At 33.9% G+C, this 20,556-nt stretch overlaps 1 protein-coding gene across 4 annotated transcripts in view; it reads right to left on the bottom strand.

The window, feature by feature from the left end:
- Window positions 1-20,556, bottom strand: part of phkb (phosphorylase kinase, beta) — a 57,435-nt gene that overhangs the window by 35,647 nt on the left and 1,232 nt on the right. For all 4 annotated transcript variants that reach the window (XM_088938533.1, XM_088938531.1, XM_088938532.1 and 1 more), the window contains 7 exons: window positions 18,603-18,692; window positions 12,776-12,914; window positions 11,469-11,568; window positions 4,373-4,480; window positions 3,453-3,533; window positions 2,253-2,368; window positions 1,147-1,210 (listed from right to left, as the gene is read on the bottom strand). In XM_088938533.1, the coding sequence (XP_088794659.1) occupies window positions 1,147-1,210; window positions 2,253-2,368; window positions 3,453-3,533; window positions 4,373-4,480; window positions 11,469-11,568; window positions 12,776-12,914; window positions 18,603-18,692 (698 nt within the window). The remainder of the gene's footprint in view (window positions 1-1,146; window positions 1,211-2,252; window positions 2,369-3,452; window positions 3,534-4,372; window positions 4,481-11,468; window positions 11,569-12,775; window positions 12,915-18,602; window positions 18,693-20,556) is intronic.

A 20,556-nucleotide genomic window follows, 5' to 3' on the forward strand; every position in this document is an offset into this window, starting at 1 on the left:
AAAAGAAAATCCACCAAAAATATAACATGATTTAAGTAGAGCCAAAAGAGCACTGGGTAAAAATAGACATGAAAAAAGCCAGCCATCCTACAGGGGTGTGTGCAGCTCGCGTAGAAGGAAAAGCTCAATTAACAGACAGCTAGAAGTCACTCTTATTCCAAAATGTTTAGGATCCAGGAGAAAAATACTAGCTCAAAACTTCATATTTAAACTCAAAGAGACATAAAGTTTCCCTAAGCAAACTTTTAAATCCTCTACATACAGTACCATTAAACACTGATTTATACAATTAAGAATGCCTTCAAATTTAATTTGACTAAAATGAACCCATATGTCCAATATGAAGACAAAATATTTACCCTTTATTTAATTAACTGCCTTAAAAATTGAGTTTTAAACTCATAATCATTCACTTTTTGAACAGTAGTTAGCATTCACTAGTGTCACTTTTGGCTATTCCCAACACATTTCAAGAAATGTACTCTCACAATACATGTATTTCCCTAATTTCCAAAAATCAAATATCTTTCAGTATATAATTTTATGCAGTTTAGTCAGAGGGTGAGGTTTAGTAAAACAAAGGACACTCTTTCATTCATTCACAAAATAAATAAGTATATTTTTAGAAACAAAAACACACTTACATACTTTGCATTTCATGGATAGCACGTTAAAAATGAGCCCTGTCTTAATTAGCTTAACACTTATGGCTAGCATTGATATGGTTCAATGCTGTTACTTGTAACATGGCAGTAAGCCCAAAGATCTTTAAACAATGTGGAGATAAAAAAGTCACTCAAGACAAGGTGTACATTTCTTTTTGTACTAGAGATCTATATTATGGCATGGACACATCCAACACTAGACCTTCTAATCCATTTTATATTATTATATATAAAATTATATAAATCCATTTTAATTGATTCAGTTACATATACAGTAAGACATTACAAATGATAGGTGACAATATGTCCCATCTAGTCTGTATTTGTCCCACCTAGATCATATTATGAAGCAGATGGTTGCATTAATGACTTGCAACTACAACAAACTGGAATTGGATATTATCTGATGAGCACTTATATAAAGTAAAACCAAGAAACAAAGAAAACAATTAGTAAATAAGCAAATGCGAGATAGTTATACCTGATTTCCAAACAAATTGAATCCATTAATAGCTTCAAGCGCTGCTTTGGCCAGACCCACAGAACTAAAAAAAAGCCAAGGAAAAAATATTTAGATTTAGCTTAAAATCAAGAACAGACGTGATATCGATGTGCCAAACAACATTTAAAAGCATGTTCTGTGGCATGTGAAGACAAATTGTTATGAATTGCAATCTTTTATCTTCAATAAACTTGCCTCACTTAAGATACTTACCAGAATTTATTAAAAATAATTTTCTTCTACCTTTATGATACTTTAACTAGTGTTTGACTTTGTTTTTTTTTTTCATTTTTAATGTAATCTTGGGAACCCATCCAAAGAGGAAATCTACAATATCAATGAATACACTTGGAGATGCAGACCACAATGTTAACCGAAATCTATACAAAGCATTCATTCTTTTTTTTCTTAAAAGAATTAAAGAAACCTGCCTGTGACACAAAAGGAATAAGGCAACTAGCTTAATATATGTTGCCAACATACAATTCAGAAGCTGGTATATACAGTATATCTAATGTACCTATAACCCATAAAAGATAATATATAGAAATAAATAACATCACCAGCTGCTTTCAAATTGCAGTCTCATTGAATCCAAAGAAGTCATTCACTCCTTTAGGGTAGCTTTTTTTCCTCACACTGTTCATGCATTATTTATTGTTAGAGCTCAAACCTTGATCCAAAAACTGAACTTTAATGCTGGGGCTTAACGATTCATATAGTAAGTCATGCGCAACAGCATTTTGTACAAGAAGAAAATATGTTAGCGTGTTTTGCTCTTCATAATATTTTTTTCCATTACCAGAATAATCAAATTCTTTTGCAACCTTGAAAAACATAAATGAGGAGACTTTTTACATCGTGCCCCTTAATTCATTAACTATGTGAGTGTGAAATGACAAAGCAGAGTGGCTTGTAACAGGGACTGCCTGTCAAACCTCCTTTAAATGATTAACTCTTTTAACCAGTTCCATTATCCCTGTATTTCTGATCCCATCTCTCTAACCAGTGTGTGTTCTGCTGTTGTTGACTATTTATAGAAATTGCAATTAACACAAAAAAATACAATTGAACCATAATATCACCTTGAATGCAGCTCAGTACTTCCATTGTTGTATTTACTTCCTCTCTCCCATATTCCAAAATCAGGAACACGGTAAGCTCTCTCTACACAGAACACAAGGTTCTGGATAAAAGCCACCTAAAACAGAAGATTTTGTTTGTTTATAATGGGTAATGATTAAATGTAATAAAGCACAGTAAGTATTAAACAACCTTAAGCGTCTCTTAAACATGCTCCTTCTTCTGAATCCAAATGTAGCTGTTATAAAGACTGCACATACCTCTGTTCTACAGAATTAAATTACAGCTTATTTCCCAGATTATTAAACAGCCCACACTGGATTTAAATCATTATTTATTTGAAAATAATATATACAATACACATACTCGTTCTTGTATGTGCATATATTGTGCACACCGAATATTACTTGTCTACACTATATGTATACAGAAGTGTAAAAATACAGTTTAAAATAAATAAAAATGATTAAACAATAATTGGATAGGATAAAGAAATAATAACAGCCTGTGCATATTAAGCATTTAATTTTATACAACACTGGCCATAAGGAAAAAACATGTATTGCATTTGCCAACATACTGTAAGCAACTGTAAGCTTTCAATGAGAGTTGGGTTTTCAAAAGAGTCTAAAGCTACTGAAGAATTCAGCTATGGTTTATTCTGTGTAGTTCAACTAAGAACCTCATACTATTTTGGCATAGGTTGGTCCTTGTCATCATATTTAAAGTAATCGTTCTCAGATTCTAATGGAAAATGTGCACAGTGAGTCCAAGACAAGTGTAGGATGCAGTAAATTAGCTGTATAAATTAAAAGTATAATAATATTTATGCTGTGTTCTAAAAATTATGCAATTTAAACATCTTGTATGCTTACCTTCATTAAACAGAAATATTTTAGTTTAAAAGATTTTTTAAACACTGAAACATTCCTGCATACAAGGAAACCTGAGACTGAACAAAAAACATACAAAACACAAAAATGGGACAAAATACAGAATTCATACATAATTGCTAAGTGCCAATACCCAGGCTATTTAGGGAATTGCTTTAAGCTGTGCTATTAAACAGCCTCTTTCCTCTAACAATTCCCTCTGTGTTCTATTTTACAGTTAATATAACAAACAACATAAAATAATTAATTCTGGTCTCTCTTAAACAGATGTCTGAAGTTTTCATGTCTTATCATGTGACAGAACCATACCTCATCTGTATTGTAGATAATCTGAAGCCCAGAGCAGATCATCTCCACAAGGTAGAGCAGGAACAGAGAGACAGCATCAATCTAAATAAATAGACAAAAATTGACCATCAGCCAAGTTCAAGCTAAAAAAAACTGGGAAACCAACTCATATAATGAATTCAAATCAATACATCAACAGCATCGTCAGCTAATTTATTGTAGCACAAGGTCCAGCTGAGCGGGAAAAATGAAGAATGTTTCAATGAGACACTGATTTGATGCTACCAAGATTTTTTTAAAACCATCAGTGTCACATTTAGCAATTATCATAAAGTCATAAATGGGTATGATATAAAGTAGCATTTTAAATAATCATATAAAAAGAACATATATTGAAAGGAGTTTTGTCTTAATTTTAGAACTACACAAGAAATAAATGTAATTATGACATAAATTCCCCCCCACCCCAATAAATCATTCTGCTTATGCATTACTTTATTCTGATGTTTTTAATATTAGGAAACACTGATTCTGTGTAAATAAATCCATTATTCAAGTCTAAATTACAATTCCATTCCAGAACATATGTATATACAGTATAGTTGGAAATATATGTCGTAACATTTTGTTGTGTAGGGTGTTATTTTCTGTACAGATCAGAAATTATTCTTCACCTAAAAATAGTTCCAATTTATACAAGATATTTTATACTTCTGACCATTCCTAAAATATTATTGTAAACAATTTATCGTGAGTGCTCTTGTCACAGCTATAATAAGTAAAAGTTGAGCCCATTCAGCACAGTAAAAAATGAAGTAGCTCCATTTCAAGACTTCTGACACTGCTTAGTTTTATTCCTCACTTCAAACGCTAATATAGATGTCCAGATGTCAACTTTGATATTAGCAGAAACATATAGCACAGCTGAGAAAAACACATACCTGCAGGTGACAGTATGCATCATAAGAAAAGATTTCATCTCCTGTGTGCACATTGAAAACTGAATGAAGGCATTTTGAAGGACTTGGATCTTGCTTAAACTGTTCTACCTAAAAGAGAAAAAAAGGAAAGAGGTTAAAGCAAACCTTGAAAAATGTAACATGATAGAGCTTGCGGCTTAATAGAGGGAATATATATACACATTATTAAGGCTCAAAATCACTTATCATTCAAAAAAATCCTCAAAATGCTGCTCTTCAACATTAGATCAAGGTGTGTCAAGATATTTATTCTTGTGCTTTTCTGAGGCTCTTTAGATTTCATTGCTTGGGAATATATGAAATAAGATCAACTCAACATTAATAACAAAGGAAACAATATCAATCCAAATAAAGATTCCCCAACTACAAACAAAATCTGTTTAAAACATTACAAGAGTTAAAGAACTTTCTTACTAGGAATCTTCTGCTTACAGTAGGTACTTTTGCATATTTCTTTTCTACTTGTTAATTAAATCAGAATGATCAAGTCTCTGAAATAATCAAACATTTTCTCAGGCTTCTAAAATCTTATTTATTAAGATTAATTAAAACTAAAACAGATTTTTAAGTCTTCTGGGAAACCCTTCTATCAGCAGCCTGAGCTCCCCATCAGGGTTTTACAATGCCAGCTTGTGGAAAAAAAAGGGGTTTTGCACCACTTACAATGCAAGACACATAACAATGCTGTGCCAGGAATAGGTACCAAGAGTAGCAAAGCCCTACGGTATACCAAAATGTTATAAATAAGTTTTCTATTTTTAGGTCACCCCTCACTTGGTACTTGCCAGGTCACAACAAATACCCTCCTGGCCCAGATTTTTACTTCAGCCCTTCGGCAGCGGTAAAGAGCAAGAACACTAGGGTTAAAACTAATCAATATGCAATTAGTTTTGGTCTTTAATTAGAAATGGGAAAAAGGTACAACAGTTTAACAAAAGTAATAATAACCTATCTGAAATGACTCTTCTCAGTCACTGACAGTCATACACTGTACTGTATATATAGAATCTTTCAGGTACAAATTACATGTTGCTGTAGAGCAATTTGAATTTTAAATTAATAGATAATAATATGCTTTCATAAACATACAGAGCATTTTCTACAATACAAAAATAAACTAAGATTTTGTTCCATTTTTATCCCCAATAATTCCCTTGATAATTATTTAGGAGCACATGACAAACTCCATGTCATTAACTGCTAAAGCTGTTTTCTTTCATGTTGAGACTTAGAATTATTTTTAGATTTCCCACACACAATAACTACCATTATTATATTTGCTCCCCTCAATTGGTATTTATCACTTAGTGTTTCATATTCCCAGGGTATTGTGAATGTATATAAAGAGCTTTTTTTTCCATTTTAAAAGTGGATACAGATGTAAATGGCTTATTGCTGTGCAAACTAATTAACTATTCAACTAGTACATTTTAATTACAATACAGGGAAGGTGTTTAAAATGAGGTCATTAGTAAAAGAAACATAAGGACTGAAAAGCTGTGAAGGTGTTTTTACAAAAAACACACATAAACAGTAGCTACATTATACAGTTTTGCAGTATACAGTAATGACCCACTTTTTGAAAAAAATGAATTCCCCCAAGAAAATGATCACTGAAATCAATGTTGTGCTGTAAACTTTAACATTCCTGATTCCAGCTGCAGAACTCCGAGATATTCAAAGCCAGGAATGCAGGTGGGAGACCCTTGGAAAATAAACTAAGGGTTCAATATTTAGGTTGATTAGAAAGCTAAAATTGCAGATACAGTAAAACAAATTGTTTTTTATTCAGGGACTCTGTGCAGCTTGGTAGGCAATCATATCCCTGTGTTATGATGAATGATGCATTTGCACATCAGATGCTAACCATTAATTTTTTATACAGTACCAACACTAGAAGTCAGTGGAATGCTAAACACCCTTTTATGTATTGAGGCAGTATGAGAAAATAAATCGGCACAGGAATGTTTCAAAGCATGTTCCCTCACGACTTTCAAGTATAGGCCTTTTCTACTTTGACTTGTCAGTTTTCCTTCACAAAGGTTTACCCTGCTTCCTCTGGCTCCCAGCAAAGATGGTGGTATAAACGGGATGTTCACACACACAGTTTCTTTAGAAAACGACATTAAAATTCCATTAAGGTCAGTTTTCACAGCTACTGTTCATTGTGTTACTCAGGCCCCCTAGAAGCCCAACTCGTACAGTAGGCAGCTGAGCTGGGCTACCAAAGGAGCCAATCAACACCCTGACTAACGTGGGCATTTGCTATATTGCATATGCTACGTCAAGTCACTTGAATATATCCGTCATGAATGCTCAATAAATCAAAATTTGGATAAAGACGTTTAATCAAAACTCAAATGATGATTTAACGATTACTGCAGCCACCAGCCGACTACACCTCCAGGCAAGGCTCCAGGGCAGATTCTTGTTCTGTGCCCTTTGGGTGGGTTGGTTTTCGGCTGGGACCTCATCCTACACCTGTTCATCAAGGGACAGCCTGCCAGGAGTTCTAGGTTCTAGGGGTTCACTGAAACACACAAGCATCTCCACCTCTACAAGGTAACGATGCTCAAGAGGTGGGGGGGATCCATAGGCGTCAGTAAAGATAGATAGATAATACTTTATTAATCCCGTAGGGAAACTGATGAATAAAGCTTCCTCAAACTTTAAGTTGCCATGAAGCTGAAGTCTTTGGAACAAACCAACATAATGAAAAACCATCAACTGAAAAATTTTAACTATAGTGTCTATCCAAAATGGTGAAAATTTGCCTTTGGCACTACCATATAAAGTTAGAGAAACAAATAATACACACTATAAATAAATGTTAAAAACAAATAATTGTCCTAGCCAAGCAGCAATACATATACAGTACACACATCTCACTCTGCCCATAACACACTGTCATTACACTAAACATCACACCAGAAACAGTCCCTTAGCTGTATTAAATAGTATGCCGATTGCACAGGGAACAAAATATTTCTAGTGTACATTTTTTCTTGGCCATAGGCATTTTAAAACATCTCCTTCATTCCCTTTGAAAATGGGAGAGTAGAGGGTGGGAGGGGGTAATCAGCAATAACTCTGGCTACCATACCCCACCATAATAGTAAGGAAATCAACATTCTATAAACCTTCTCTAAAATGTTTTGACTCACCCCAAACACTTTCGACTTCCAGATCAAAACTATACACCGACTAGCCTTCTTAAAAATGCAACTGGTATTCTCAGCAAAGTTTAAATGTTTGTCTGTTACTGTTCCTAGGTATTTGGAACACTGAACGTCTTCCACGCACTGAATAATAAGGGAAGCAGGTTGAAAATCTAATGTTTTACTTTTACAAGCAGCCGGCTCTTTAGTTTTATCAACATTAATCTGAAAGATGCTTAAATTACACCATCTTTCCAATTGACTTTTCTGTTCAAAGCAATTGTCCACCCCTTCTCTATTACCCCCAGTAAACAATTAATACAATAGTCATATTTTCTTCTCATAGATTATCACGTTTTCTGCATTTTCACTTCATTCTTAGACAGAAAATAGTAAAGGCAACAAAACACAGCCCTGGGGAACACCAGTATTTAAAACAATTTTATCTAAAAATGTACAGTATTGTTCATAAGAACCTGCTATGGGCAATCTGTTAGAAAATCATTAATCCATTTTATAAGCCTCCCATTAACTTCCAAACCCAGGAGCCATTTCAATAGTTTGTGGATCTGGATCATATCAAATGCTGAACTAAAATCAATAAATAAAATATGAGCATATTACTTTGCCTGTTGCAGATCACTAGTTCATAAAATCCACTAAAGTCAAAGCTGCATCTTCAGTCCCCTATGTTCTTTATAAGTACTTTAAATGCAATGGATGCAGATGACCTGGAAACAAGAGGGTAAGATGTGCACAAATAATCCTCTTCATGCACTTAGCCAATAGGGTAAGTGTGACCCGTTAAAAGTCACTTATTGGTTAGGGCTTAGGTTTTTAGCTACAGGAATAGTAGTTGAAACTTTTGACTTTTTGGAATAATACAAGAATCAAGTAGTGTTGATTAGAACACAGCTTTTTGCCCCACAGACCATTAGGGCCAGGTGGCTTGAGAGGCTTAACCTGGCAGAGACGCTCAACAACCTTGGTCTCAGTCAGCTGTATGGATGAACTTATGGGAATTTCCTCCATTACCTCATTGCATATATCTCTCAAATCAACAGTAATAATTCACAATAGATACAAACAGACCACCAAGTGCTTCAGAGCACTGTAAGGCTGTCCTCCATTTAGTTTTGTACTTTATATTCTGTTTTGAAAATGATGCTTCATTAAAATGTGTTGACAAAAAAGAAATTTTGAAGTGGAAGTATCAGAAAGAAACAGAAAAATTCCACCAGTGCAGAATGAAATATGTTGTTGGAACCTCTGTATGTCAATGAAAACAACTGCATATATAGTGTATTATCATGCTGAAATTTAATCTGTACTAGTTTTGGGATATCAATGAAAACAAGCAGTGGAAAAGAGTATGGATCCAATTGATAAAAAAAACAGGCAAGACAAAAATGTTTTACAAAAGCCTAAAGGTAGCCAAATTCTAGGCTGTAGAGGAGAAGATAATTCTCAGCACAAAGGAAATAGAAAATCCTCAGTTCCGTTACTGCAGCTATAACAGAAGCAGCTTAACTGACTTAGTTGAAATCACCAAGCTTCACTTGGAGAGGTTACCACCCAGCAAATTACTTTGAATCCTGAAAGATTTATAACACACCGGAGCTACAATATAATAAAAGATAGAATACAAGTTTTCTGCAGCTTATGTACATTACTTGTATACTTGAACTCAAGTTAAAGCTGTATTTCTTAACATAGGAAAGCAGATGAGGCCCTTATATAGTATGCTAATCTTACAGCTTCGCTGACCTGACTTTTGACCTTCTCTGGCTAGTGTTTTGACAACCAATAATGCAGTACCCCTGCATTCTTTCTGTGGCAAGTCATAGGTTTGTACCAAATAGTTCATTTTACATATTTTAGAGTTGATCAAATGCTTCTTTAAATGCTTTGAAATGTTAGTTGATGAGGGTCTGGATCCAAAATATGGACAAAAGGGTCACTTCTGACTTATGTACGATTTGGGTTATGTAAAGACTTGAGGAATCAAACCCTTGCATAACTCAGGGAGTGCAAGTAAAGATGATTTCCAATCTCTACGAAAAGAAACATCACGCTATTAAAACAAAATCAATAACTACTGTGAATCAACTTTCCACACCTCCAACAAAGTAGATGGAATGCCTTCTAAACCAAGAGATTTCTACTTCTTCATAGACTGAGCAGATAAATTCAACTAAAGTTACAGGAACATCCAAAGACTAAGCCATTTCATTACTTAATTGAGGTAATTTTCGTGGTTCGAAGAATTATTTGGTCTTGGCCAAGCCTGAACCAGCTTAAAAAATATAGAGCTACAAATAAAAGTCTCCTAGAATTTTATTAAGCTCCTTTGGCTAAGTGATAGATGGTGAGGCCTGGATCACCACAATAGAACCCAGATGTTTGTTTTGTTTTAGACCTAGTGGAAGTAAAAAGCAAGGCCATTCAGCATGTTTGTACTAAAGCAGTACTACAAATTCTGCTACAATTCACTTTTCCTTATATACTGTATTTACAGACGAAAAATCCTTCTTCTCTTGTACGTTGCTTTCCATCTTTTGTTAATTGCAATCATATTACCGAGCAACATTAAAGAGGACAGCAGTATGCATTCAAGCCGCATAACAGCACAGCATACTAACAGCATCATCAATGTTGTTCATCAGCAAGGGTGAAGGGATTGAAAGAGCTTGTCAAAATCATTATGACTGACACTTTCATAAAGGGCATACAGTACTGGTTATCAGGCTAATAAGCTGGTAAATTCCACCTTTATGTTCACAAAGTTTTGCTAGCATATTTATATGGCACAACTAGATGCCTACAGGAAAGAGATGATTAATTTTGATTAAAAGCTTTATTGTTTATAAACCTGGTCATTCATTATGCATTCAGGAAATAGTTGATAAAATTAAAAAATAAGGAAAAACAAATCAATTAACCAATGAACACAGTGTTTAATAAAAAGAAATATCTGGTCAGCACTGAGGAGCTACCTGATGATAAAAATAAAGGGATTTGCTGAAAAAAAAATCGGGGGAAAAAAAGACCACGATTTCTGACAAAATGGATTTGCTTCTGTAAAGCACCCTAGGTAATTAAAGCCAAAGAATGTACTGTATGTCACAAGGGTCTTTGTGCAGAATGTGGGGATCAGAAATATCTCATACAGGTTTTCTGCAGATTTTCAAACCCTAATGGTTACCCCTTGTTGTAACAACATGTTTAGCATGACAGGGTTGCTTTATATTCTTCCAAGGACTTCATATGCTGCGATTGTTCAATTCTCACAGATAATAGGGTGATTTATCTGTCAGCTTTTGCAGATCTTTTTTTCAGTACTTGGATCTTACCTAAGGCATAAATAATATAAATACATATAAGGAACTGACATGAGGCTAAAACTAAACATGCTCTGCACTTGTAAAACACTGATACCTGTATATATACAGTACATTTATCACATTTTCACATGATCTGGTTTAATTCATTTGCTCAACTCAAGTGAAGAACTACAGTACCAGTGTTGTTAAGATACGAATACATAATAATGGAGCACAACACATAAAACACAATACTAGTATCAATTTGTCATTAACAGCCAAAAATGTAGAGTTTAATACAGACCACAGTTAAAGTGTAAATGATGTGTATTCAAATATCTGAAATTGATTTTAAATGAAAAAAGGATCGCCAGAAATGCTCATTAAATCTTTGAATGCACTTTAAAAAAACACAATTCAGTCTCCAAACCAATTTTAACTTGTCAAAATGATTATTTTTTTTACTCCCAAACAGTTTTTAAAAAGTTGCTTTTAATCCAAAAGATGACATCCTTGGATATAAAATTAATCCTTTTGAGCAAGGTCAGAGCTCAAGCCCATGCAACAGTGCTTTACCTTATCAGCCTGCCGCATGTAGCAATACAGAATCCCTCTCATACATTTTATAGCAGAGTGCTCCAGCTCATAAGTCCGTCCCTTGTCATCATCAATGCGCCTGGACCAGCAAGATAACATGCAAAAGAAATTGAAAATGTAGGAATATCACTGCATCCTAGCAGGTACAGTGCACAGAACAGTACTGTTATGCATTGCAAAATCTATACAGTGTACATATAAATATGCATATGAAAAGGACATATATATGAGGCAAGAGGTCAATTCAGAGCATACAGTACATATTTTTTAATGGTGACTTTGTTTCAATTAGAAAAAAAACTGAAGTAGCAGACGTTTAACAATATACACCTAATTCTTTAAACAACATTCATACTGATGCCTTAGTTGTTGTCTTTTATGCTTTATTCGACTTTTTCCAACTGTAAAAAGAACATTTATATTTGTGTTTATTTTGTCACAGCACTATATAAATATAAGATCTAAATTTTAAATGTTCCTGCTGGAGTAATTGGAATTAATGAGCAGGGGAACATATTGCTCCTAAGACTGCCATAAACATTAATCACAATGAGGTTCCCCTAAAAACACACCCTGAGGCATCAACATTAGTGAAATAAGATAGAGAAGATTAATTACTGGATTACTAAATCAAGCACCAGAAATGTGATAAAATAATAAGCTTCAGAGACACGAAAAAATAAGTATAAATAGGGGGAAAGCACTCTGTTTTTCTTTGCAGCAATGTTATGGCAGAATTTCAAATTGCTTTCATACAATGCTTTGTTCATTTTTTAAAATTGTTTTGTTCAGAATGTAAGCATCTGCATGTTTATCTTTAGATGAATAGCTTTATCTGCATCAATCATGCTGTAAAAAAAAGATACATTTGAACTTTAAATCTAAAAGGAAGCACAGCTTATTTAAAAAAACAATCTTTATGAAACTGATTCATTTTTGTATAATGAATTTACAGCATATAAAACCTTTAATAACATTTTATCACAATGAATTCACTGTATTTCAACGATTAGCTATTTAGCTGTTCTAAATAGCTATATGTATTTGTGTAATGATCAGTTAAATAAAGCAGGCGGTTTGGACTCAAATACTGTCAGACTGGAATTATTCTCAATAAAGTGCATTAATAAAGGCCATTAGAATAAGTTCTTCAGTGAGCCACTGAACATTTCTACACACCCAGAAAGCAAACAAAAACACAAGACTAAAATTGTAGATCATGAGCCAAAATGTGCTCAGGTACAAGAACATTCAACAAAAAAGGTAAAGCATCCAGTACTTTTTACCTGTATGCCAGTGATAGAGCCCAGGAACTGGCTGCACAATACAAGCTGTCTCGGACTTTAGCCTCATTGCATTCCCCAAAGGTCTTGACTGGAAACAAACCAGTGGTGGGACTCTGGTAGTTGAGTATTGTTGATTTAACTACAGTGAAACAATGAAAAGAAAAATACTGTGATCAGCAATGCACCTTGTTTTTTACAACTCTCACTGATGCTTCTGTTTATGTCCTCTGTATTTTTCCTAACAAGTGTATTAATTCAACAAATGAGCAAAGACTATTCCCTTCTATGTCTTCATAGGGCAATAGCATCATTAAGTGCAAAAATATTTTTTCCAGAATATTTTTGGAACATTTTATTGTAAAGGTACCCAGAGAACACAGTAAAAAGATCTGCTGCTCATACCTTTTTGATGCAATGCCTGAATTACTTAATAAGGTTTTAAAATGAATCAAACATAAACCAAATGAACCCATTGACCTCCTCTCATTTGTAACCTTTGTTCTTATGTTTATTCTTTCTGGTTGAAAGTTGGATTCCTTGTAGTATTTTGAGCAAGCATTTACAATACAAACACACACAGGATTCATGAGATAAACAGAAGTGTGTATTAAGGAGTGCAACATCACATGTGCAGATGATTGATCTCTGGAATAAGAGGAGATCGGTAGTTTCAGGTCATGCCATCATCATTTGAGATTAGTACAAATGTATCTTTTAAAGAGTTTAAATTAAATGTTTTTTTTTCACCATCTATTACAATAATGCTAATAAAAACTAGGTGAAGGAACCACAGCCTACATGTTACTGCCTTCTGTCATCTTTCTAGCCATAATCAGTCTTACATAATTATAATACCTAGTACACTTCATTCTTTATCACAGTGTTATGTCAGGGCAAATGACACACACATTATTTTGTGTAATCTTTGTTAGAAAGTGTCAGGGTCAATTTGGAAAGACAAAGAGCCATTTCACATGAAGCATGAAAAAATACAGACAATTCACCAGAAAAATTAAAACCACAATATCCTAATAAATAATTATGCAAATTATTTTCACCAAAGCATGAGATCCATTAAATTGTTCTAGAAAATGGGATCACAGCACCTGTTATTTAATGCATGACAATCAAAATTAATGTTTCTGTGTCTTACATAAGAAAAAGCCACTGTCTTACTGCCATATCTGTCTGTTGTTGATGATGATTGAAAAACTCCTTTAAAATACGAGTGCAGCATACATTACTCAATGTATTACAATCAATGTCTTCGCACATTTGTTCTTGTACTTAACAGATGCTGAAGAAAAAACTCTTAACTGTATTGTAATTACAACTCATTACTAATCAATTTGGAAAAATCAGTTATCTTTTTTAAGTTCATACAGAAATATTGAGTTTATATTAATGCAACCAACTGTTCATTATAAGGAGCATTACCACCTTCTAGCTTGATCTTATCAGATCTCAGAAGCTAAGCAAAGTTTGGACTCATCTGTTCTGAAAAAGGAGTCACTGAGGGAAAATCAGATATATGGTAGTTGGTGGCTCACTAGGCGTCGAGTGAGATGTTCAAGTGAGGTACTGGGAAGTTGCCCATTAAATGTTCCAAGACATTGTAAAAGTGTTACAATGTGGGCTTGCTTAATCTGTTTACCCTAAAACGTCCCTCTTAATTCAAATGTAGTGAAGCTCCACTTGTTCTGCTGTGTAGTGGGGATGCCAACATATAATGGTCATTGTGAAGCCATGTACAACCCAAGTAATAGATGCACTTTGGTAGCAGATGAAATACTGTAGGTCACCTCCTCTAAATCAAAAGCTTTGCTTTTGGAATGAAAAGTGCTATATATATGCAATCAGCTATTATAAAAAAAAGATAACATCAAATGTTATCTTTGGTAAAAACATTCCTTTTAAGTAAAGGAATGAAATAATTTATGGCATGTCATTCCCACTACAACAGTAATATACAGAAAGATCCTCAAGTGTACTTGCATCAACTAAAACATGCAGGAAACTTTGATTTAAATCTACGGGATATAAAAGTCACAAACCTGTCTTGTGTCATCAGTCATTATAATAGCCCTCTCAGTCAGCACAAAATGCTTCCGACTGACAAGTCCATGCGTGATTACATGGAACTCAAAGGCTTTTCCTAAAAGTATTCCTGAAGAAAATATGCATTACTATGCCTTCCATTAAAAAACAAGTCTTGTTTTCACTGTTTAATCTCCTGAAACCCAGGATAGATAGCAGCACTATGCCATCCACTACAATCAGCTGCAGCAAATTAAATTCACTGAAGCATTACAACATTACCACATAAATAACAAACAGAAAGCCATCCAGAAAAAGAACTAGGACATTTGTAATAAGGTAATCTTTAAAGTATCTCTCTTAGAACAAATGCAGATTTCAAATATGCAATATTCATTTTCTTTTTGTGGGAGTAAGTTATCCTCTTACTTTTAAATTATAGCCTACTTGTAATTTTGAGGCTTTGACTGAATACCTCAGTTGGTTGAACATTTTTGTTTGCCATACACTCCCAACTAATTCTCAAATAAGAGAATAAGGTATGACTGAGAAAATGATTCTTGCTTAAAAAAAATAAAAATGTTATATTGTAAACATAATAGCACTGTATAGAGTTTTTCCTTTTGGAAAAAAGCTATTACAATTCAAATAAGCCTGTACATTACTAAGTGACCATTTTTATTAGGTTTAATATCGTAACATGCAAGCTCAAAGGAATAAAATAAAAGTAGAATCTCACTTTCTAAAACAACTTTAAAAATTATCTTTCATGTAAAAAATTGTCTTTCATTTAGAATGTCTTTTTTCTTCAAGAGTTTAATTAATCTGATTTGAAAACTTTCATCTGTAATCCCCAGTCTCATAATTAGAATTTCTGGGAAGTCTTTCAAGGTAATTTTTTTATTCTCGGTCAGCCATCATATTGGCTAAAGATGTACAGTATAGTGTATATCTTGAAAAAGTAAAGTATCATGAGGTGAAAGCTTCCACGGTACCTATATATGTAGATATCCATGAATTCAAATAAGACACTAAAAGTGAAAAATATTGGTTTCTCATGAAAAGAAAAAAAGGATTATAGTTTTATATCACACATAATCAAAAATATTTTTTTTCTGCAGTCAGAACTCACAAAGCAATAGTGTGTAGCCACCAAGATGCTAACAAAACTAATATCAATTTCTATAGCACAGGCAATATATATACAGCAATTTTTGATTTAATGATTTTGCACCAATGGCCTCCATGGTTTTCTGAAAAGGAAAACAGGTTTAGTGGATCCATCCAATTAGTTTTAAATTAAGCTGGTAGTGGATTTGTATACAAGGTAAATACCAGCTACAGAAGTGAGGGTGCTTACTTTTTCCATCAGTACATAAGAAACCCCTTATTCCTGATATAGGTCGTGGCAACTTGTAGACTAACCCAAAAGCATAGGGTGTAAAGGGGAATGCCAAGGCATCGCAGGGCACTTTCACACACAGGCCCAATTAAGATTAACATTTGTCCAATTAACATAGCCAGCATGTCTAAGAAGACTTGAAGAAAACTAAAACACCCAAATAAAATCCAAATGGATATGGGAAGAACACACTTGTGTATTTTACTATTCCTACAGACATGTTGCTCAAGAAATTAACCACATACCATGTGGGTTCCGATGAACTTTCTAACTGACATCATGTAAAAGACAGGAAAAGGTGGGGGCGGATGCAAACTAGTTTTCATGCTGTTGCGCAGGAAAATTAATGATATGTTTGTGCCCACAAAAGGCATCAACATTCAAGAGATGGGCTGTCTAATCAATGGATGCCTTGTTAGATTTCTTTTCAATTATTCTTCGCCTGCCCTTAAACATACATAAGGAAAGGGGAATCAATTGAATATTAAATTCTCCATTTTATAGCACGAAAGGTCTTCAAGGCACCTTGAGCAGATCTGACTTTAAAGAGCCATTTCAGAACCAGATCCAATATTTACCCAATCCAAATCCAAACAACCAGCCAGCTTATCAACAACAGTGTTTGCAACTTTAACGGTTTCAATGTAATCACTAATGTATTATAAATTATGATTAACTTATTTCAAATACCATTATTTGACATCAATTTTTAACTACTGCTACAATAAGTTTCAAGCTTTTCAACTCAAAATTATTCTGCAGAACAGAGAGATATTTACTTTCCAGCAAAGGTAAGACAGCTATTTGAAGAAAGCTGGAGAAAAGAAACCAGACTTCAAAGACTCTTTAAACTCACATTGCGGCAATGCTCTTTGCTCCTTGCCATCAGTATTGTGTGAAGGTTCTCGTACTGGGAATAGACTGATTCCAGAACAGGTTTCCTGGAGTTGTTAAACATTACTAAGCTGCATGAAAGCTCTCAGAGCATGGACTGTAATAGAACCTTAATTCATCACACAAACTACTTTTGAAAATAAATGATCTAGATTAAACTTCCAATTACTAGTTAATGTACTAATTCATATGAATCACCAAGTACTAATACTAAGATTCTTCAGCCAGAAACTTGGAAAGATGTAGCTCAGATGATGATGGGATGATGATGAATTTCCTTTTCAATAATGTGTTCCGATAGAGGAAGCAAACTTGCTCAGAATAAAATTAAATGCATTGTTTACACTTGGTTTAGAATCTCGAAAGCAGTTAATTAAAGTAGCTATTAAACACACTACAAAGTAAGAAATGATAAAGCCCAATGTGGGCTTATTTAGATTTGCATGCATAATTTAGCTTTCCATATCATAATCTATGTTTTAAATTACTTTTATATTTACCGTGGTCATAAAACCAAGCATATCCAACTTGGTTGTTTTTTGATACCTGTGCATTTAAAAATTCTGTATAATATCAAAGACATCACCAGAAACACTGTGAATGACAGCTGACATTATTTTTAACTGGAGTTTAAAATGAGCTGCAGAAAGAGAAGGTAATTTCAGCTGCATACAGCCATTTTATTATGTTAGTTTTCACATTAGGGGAAATTCTACTCTTTGTAAAATAATTCATTGATGCTATACATGCAGTATAAAATATATTGCTTCAGAAAAACATTTTCTGGACTAGTAAACTGTAACCCTAAAACTCTTGTATTCAAATTACTCTTCCTGTACACATGTACATCTAAAAAGAGCTTTAAAAGTTCATAAAATTAGAGTTGCAGTCTGTGTAATTGTATCTTTAATAGTTACTGCTGTAGTAATTGTGTCTACAGAAATAGTTTTTAACATACTATATGTTTTTGATGTAGCTTTGATGTTTTATACTTCATAGTTAGGTTTAAAAATGAAAGCTGATTGATAATGCCAATTTTAAAACAAATTGCCTGTGAACATTAAAGCAAAGCTAATAGCGCATAATTAAAGATTCCATCAGAATTAATTGGACACTAAATATGACTACATTTCTTTCATCTCCACACTACTAAATGGTAACAAAATAACATTTCACTGAAGCACATAACTTTTTAAATCAAAATGTATACGGAGAGGTACTACAGTATCTCAATTCATGTTCACCATTTGCCATCATTTTCACTTTCCTAAAAAAGATCCTGGATTCTTCATGCATGCAAGGAAAAAACTAAGGCTACAAAAACTACTTTTACATTCCTGTTGTGCCTACCTTACATGCCATTTTAAAATGGGTCATGCATTTTTGCTAAACATGCAAATGTTATCAGAGGTCAGCACAAACTAGGTTCTACAGGTAACAACTCATGCACAAGACGCTAAAAAAGGTCAGAATGAGTCCGATTCAGGTTCTTACCTGCACTGTAGTATCTGTCCAATTTATCCCATAGAGACTCATCATCTAGTCGAGGAAGATTAACACTCTTCAAAGGTTCATAGACAGAGCCTGAAAATGATGACATTTTAATTCCATCATGTGAAGTTTAAATTTGACTACTAAAATGTGGCAACTATTTTACTGAAACTACAAACAGACTACTAAAAAGAGTCACCAATGTGACACCTGCTTATATCTGTACTGAAACTGAAGCACTTGTAGGCAGACCTTAGTGCAGAGCTATACTATACTATACTCCAGTTCTGGAAGGCCGCGGAGTCTGCATGTTGTAATTTAATCCAAACTTCTATATACATAGTTATTGGTTTAACCACATCAGTATAACACCTTTCTCAAGTTCTTTCAGACTTCAGAAAATAAAAAGAAACCTGGAAAACCTGATTAACTGTGGCCCTGCAAGACTGGAGTTATATAACTATGCACTAGAGGGTACTTTTAAACAAAATATGAGGATAAGGCTTCATAATAATAGCATAAAGGCTACAGAAACAAATACTAATTCAAATGATAAATTCTTACCTATTCATAAATACACTCAGGTGTAGAAGATGTAGAAGAAACATATTTATTTAAAATAATGAAGTAGTATATACGTTACACTTCAGATGATGAGATTTACAATACCAAGACATAAGACAGAAGAAACATTCTAGGAGACAAAATGCAGGATGGGAAAGAAATTGGATGTAGAGACCACATCAGTGCCGTGAAGAATTTAATTTGGGATTAATTTTATATGATGAAAAATTAAACAGGGCAAAACAATGAGTGAAAAGGGCATGAAATAACGTAGGACAGATACATTTGAATTCACTGTCAAAGCACTGTGTACTGCTGACAAAGTAAGAATTCTCATTGAGCTTGCCTTTTGCTGTTTAGTATTGGGAACTCACATGTGCACAAGGGAAATTGAGAAAACATTCTGCTGTTGCTCAGACGACAAAAAAAAAGGCTCATATCAGCGCTAACAAAAGCAACAAAGCATGCAGTGACAATTGATTCTCTCTTGTGGACATCAAACTATTTAAAAGGAGCTACAGTGTGTAGGAATAGCACAAATATAGGATGGCAGTAGAAATTCACAATATAATCTATCTTGTCACCAGTGAATTCATGCTCACTTTGAGAAGACCTAATTTTAGTACTCCCCATATTTGTTGGACCACATTTATAAGAAGTTCAGTGTGATTTGCATTTTAATGGGATCAACCATGGGTCAATACTTCAGGTACTGAAAAATTCATGTACGGATATGGAAATTAACAATTTCCATTAGCTTGTAAGTAACATGGACGAAACTATTCCTTTTCAACCGCTTCTGTATCAGGAATATATGTTCTGCAGTCAAACTAACATCTTTTTTCCGTCAAAGTTCTACAAGCTGGTGACAACCTACAAGCTGCTAGGGAGCAGTTCATTGAATATACTAAATAATGCAAGATACCCGTGATTTAAGATATGTTTGTACATTTACTGTGCACATAAAAACCCTGTATGAACCCATACACTGTCATTGTTTTCACTACAGTCTTGATGACTAATTCTTCAAACTGTAATCAGAGGATAACTTTCAGAATACAAAGCTAACGGCTTTTAACTTTAACTCATCACCGTAAACTTGTTACGTCAAATACAGCCCTTAGGGCACACGTACAAGCAGCTCAAATAATGTGCTTAAAGGGTTACCTTTGTCTTACGAAAGGCTGACGTATTGAACAATTGAATCTAGTCTTGTTCTGATATTCTGCTCTAAACTGAAACACACATTGGTAGCTATCGGAGCATAATTCTTAATTAGAAAAGTAACACTTCAATTCAGCTGAAAAAGCATTCAATGCTAATACATCCATAAATTTAAAAGAGTTAGTTATTACTGTACTGTATGTGACACCATCAATGAGTAATGGAAATT

Source organism: Atractosteus spatula, chromosome 21 (assembly GCF_055471065.1).
Source record: "Atractosteus spatula isolate fAtrSpa1 chromosome 21, fAtrSpa1.hap1, whole genome shotgun sequence".
Taxonomy (NCBI): domain Eukaryota; kingdom Metazoa; phylum Chordata; class Actinopteri; order Semionotiformes; family Lepisosteidae; genus Atractosteus; species Atractosteus spatula.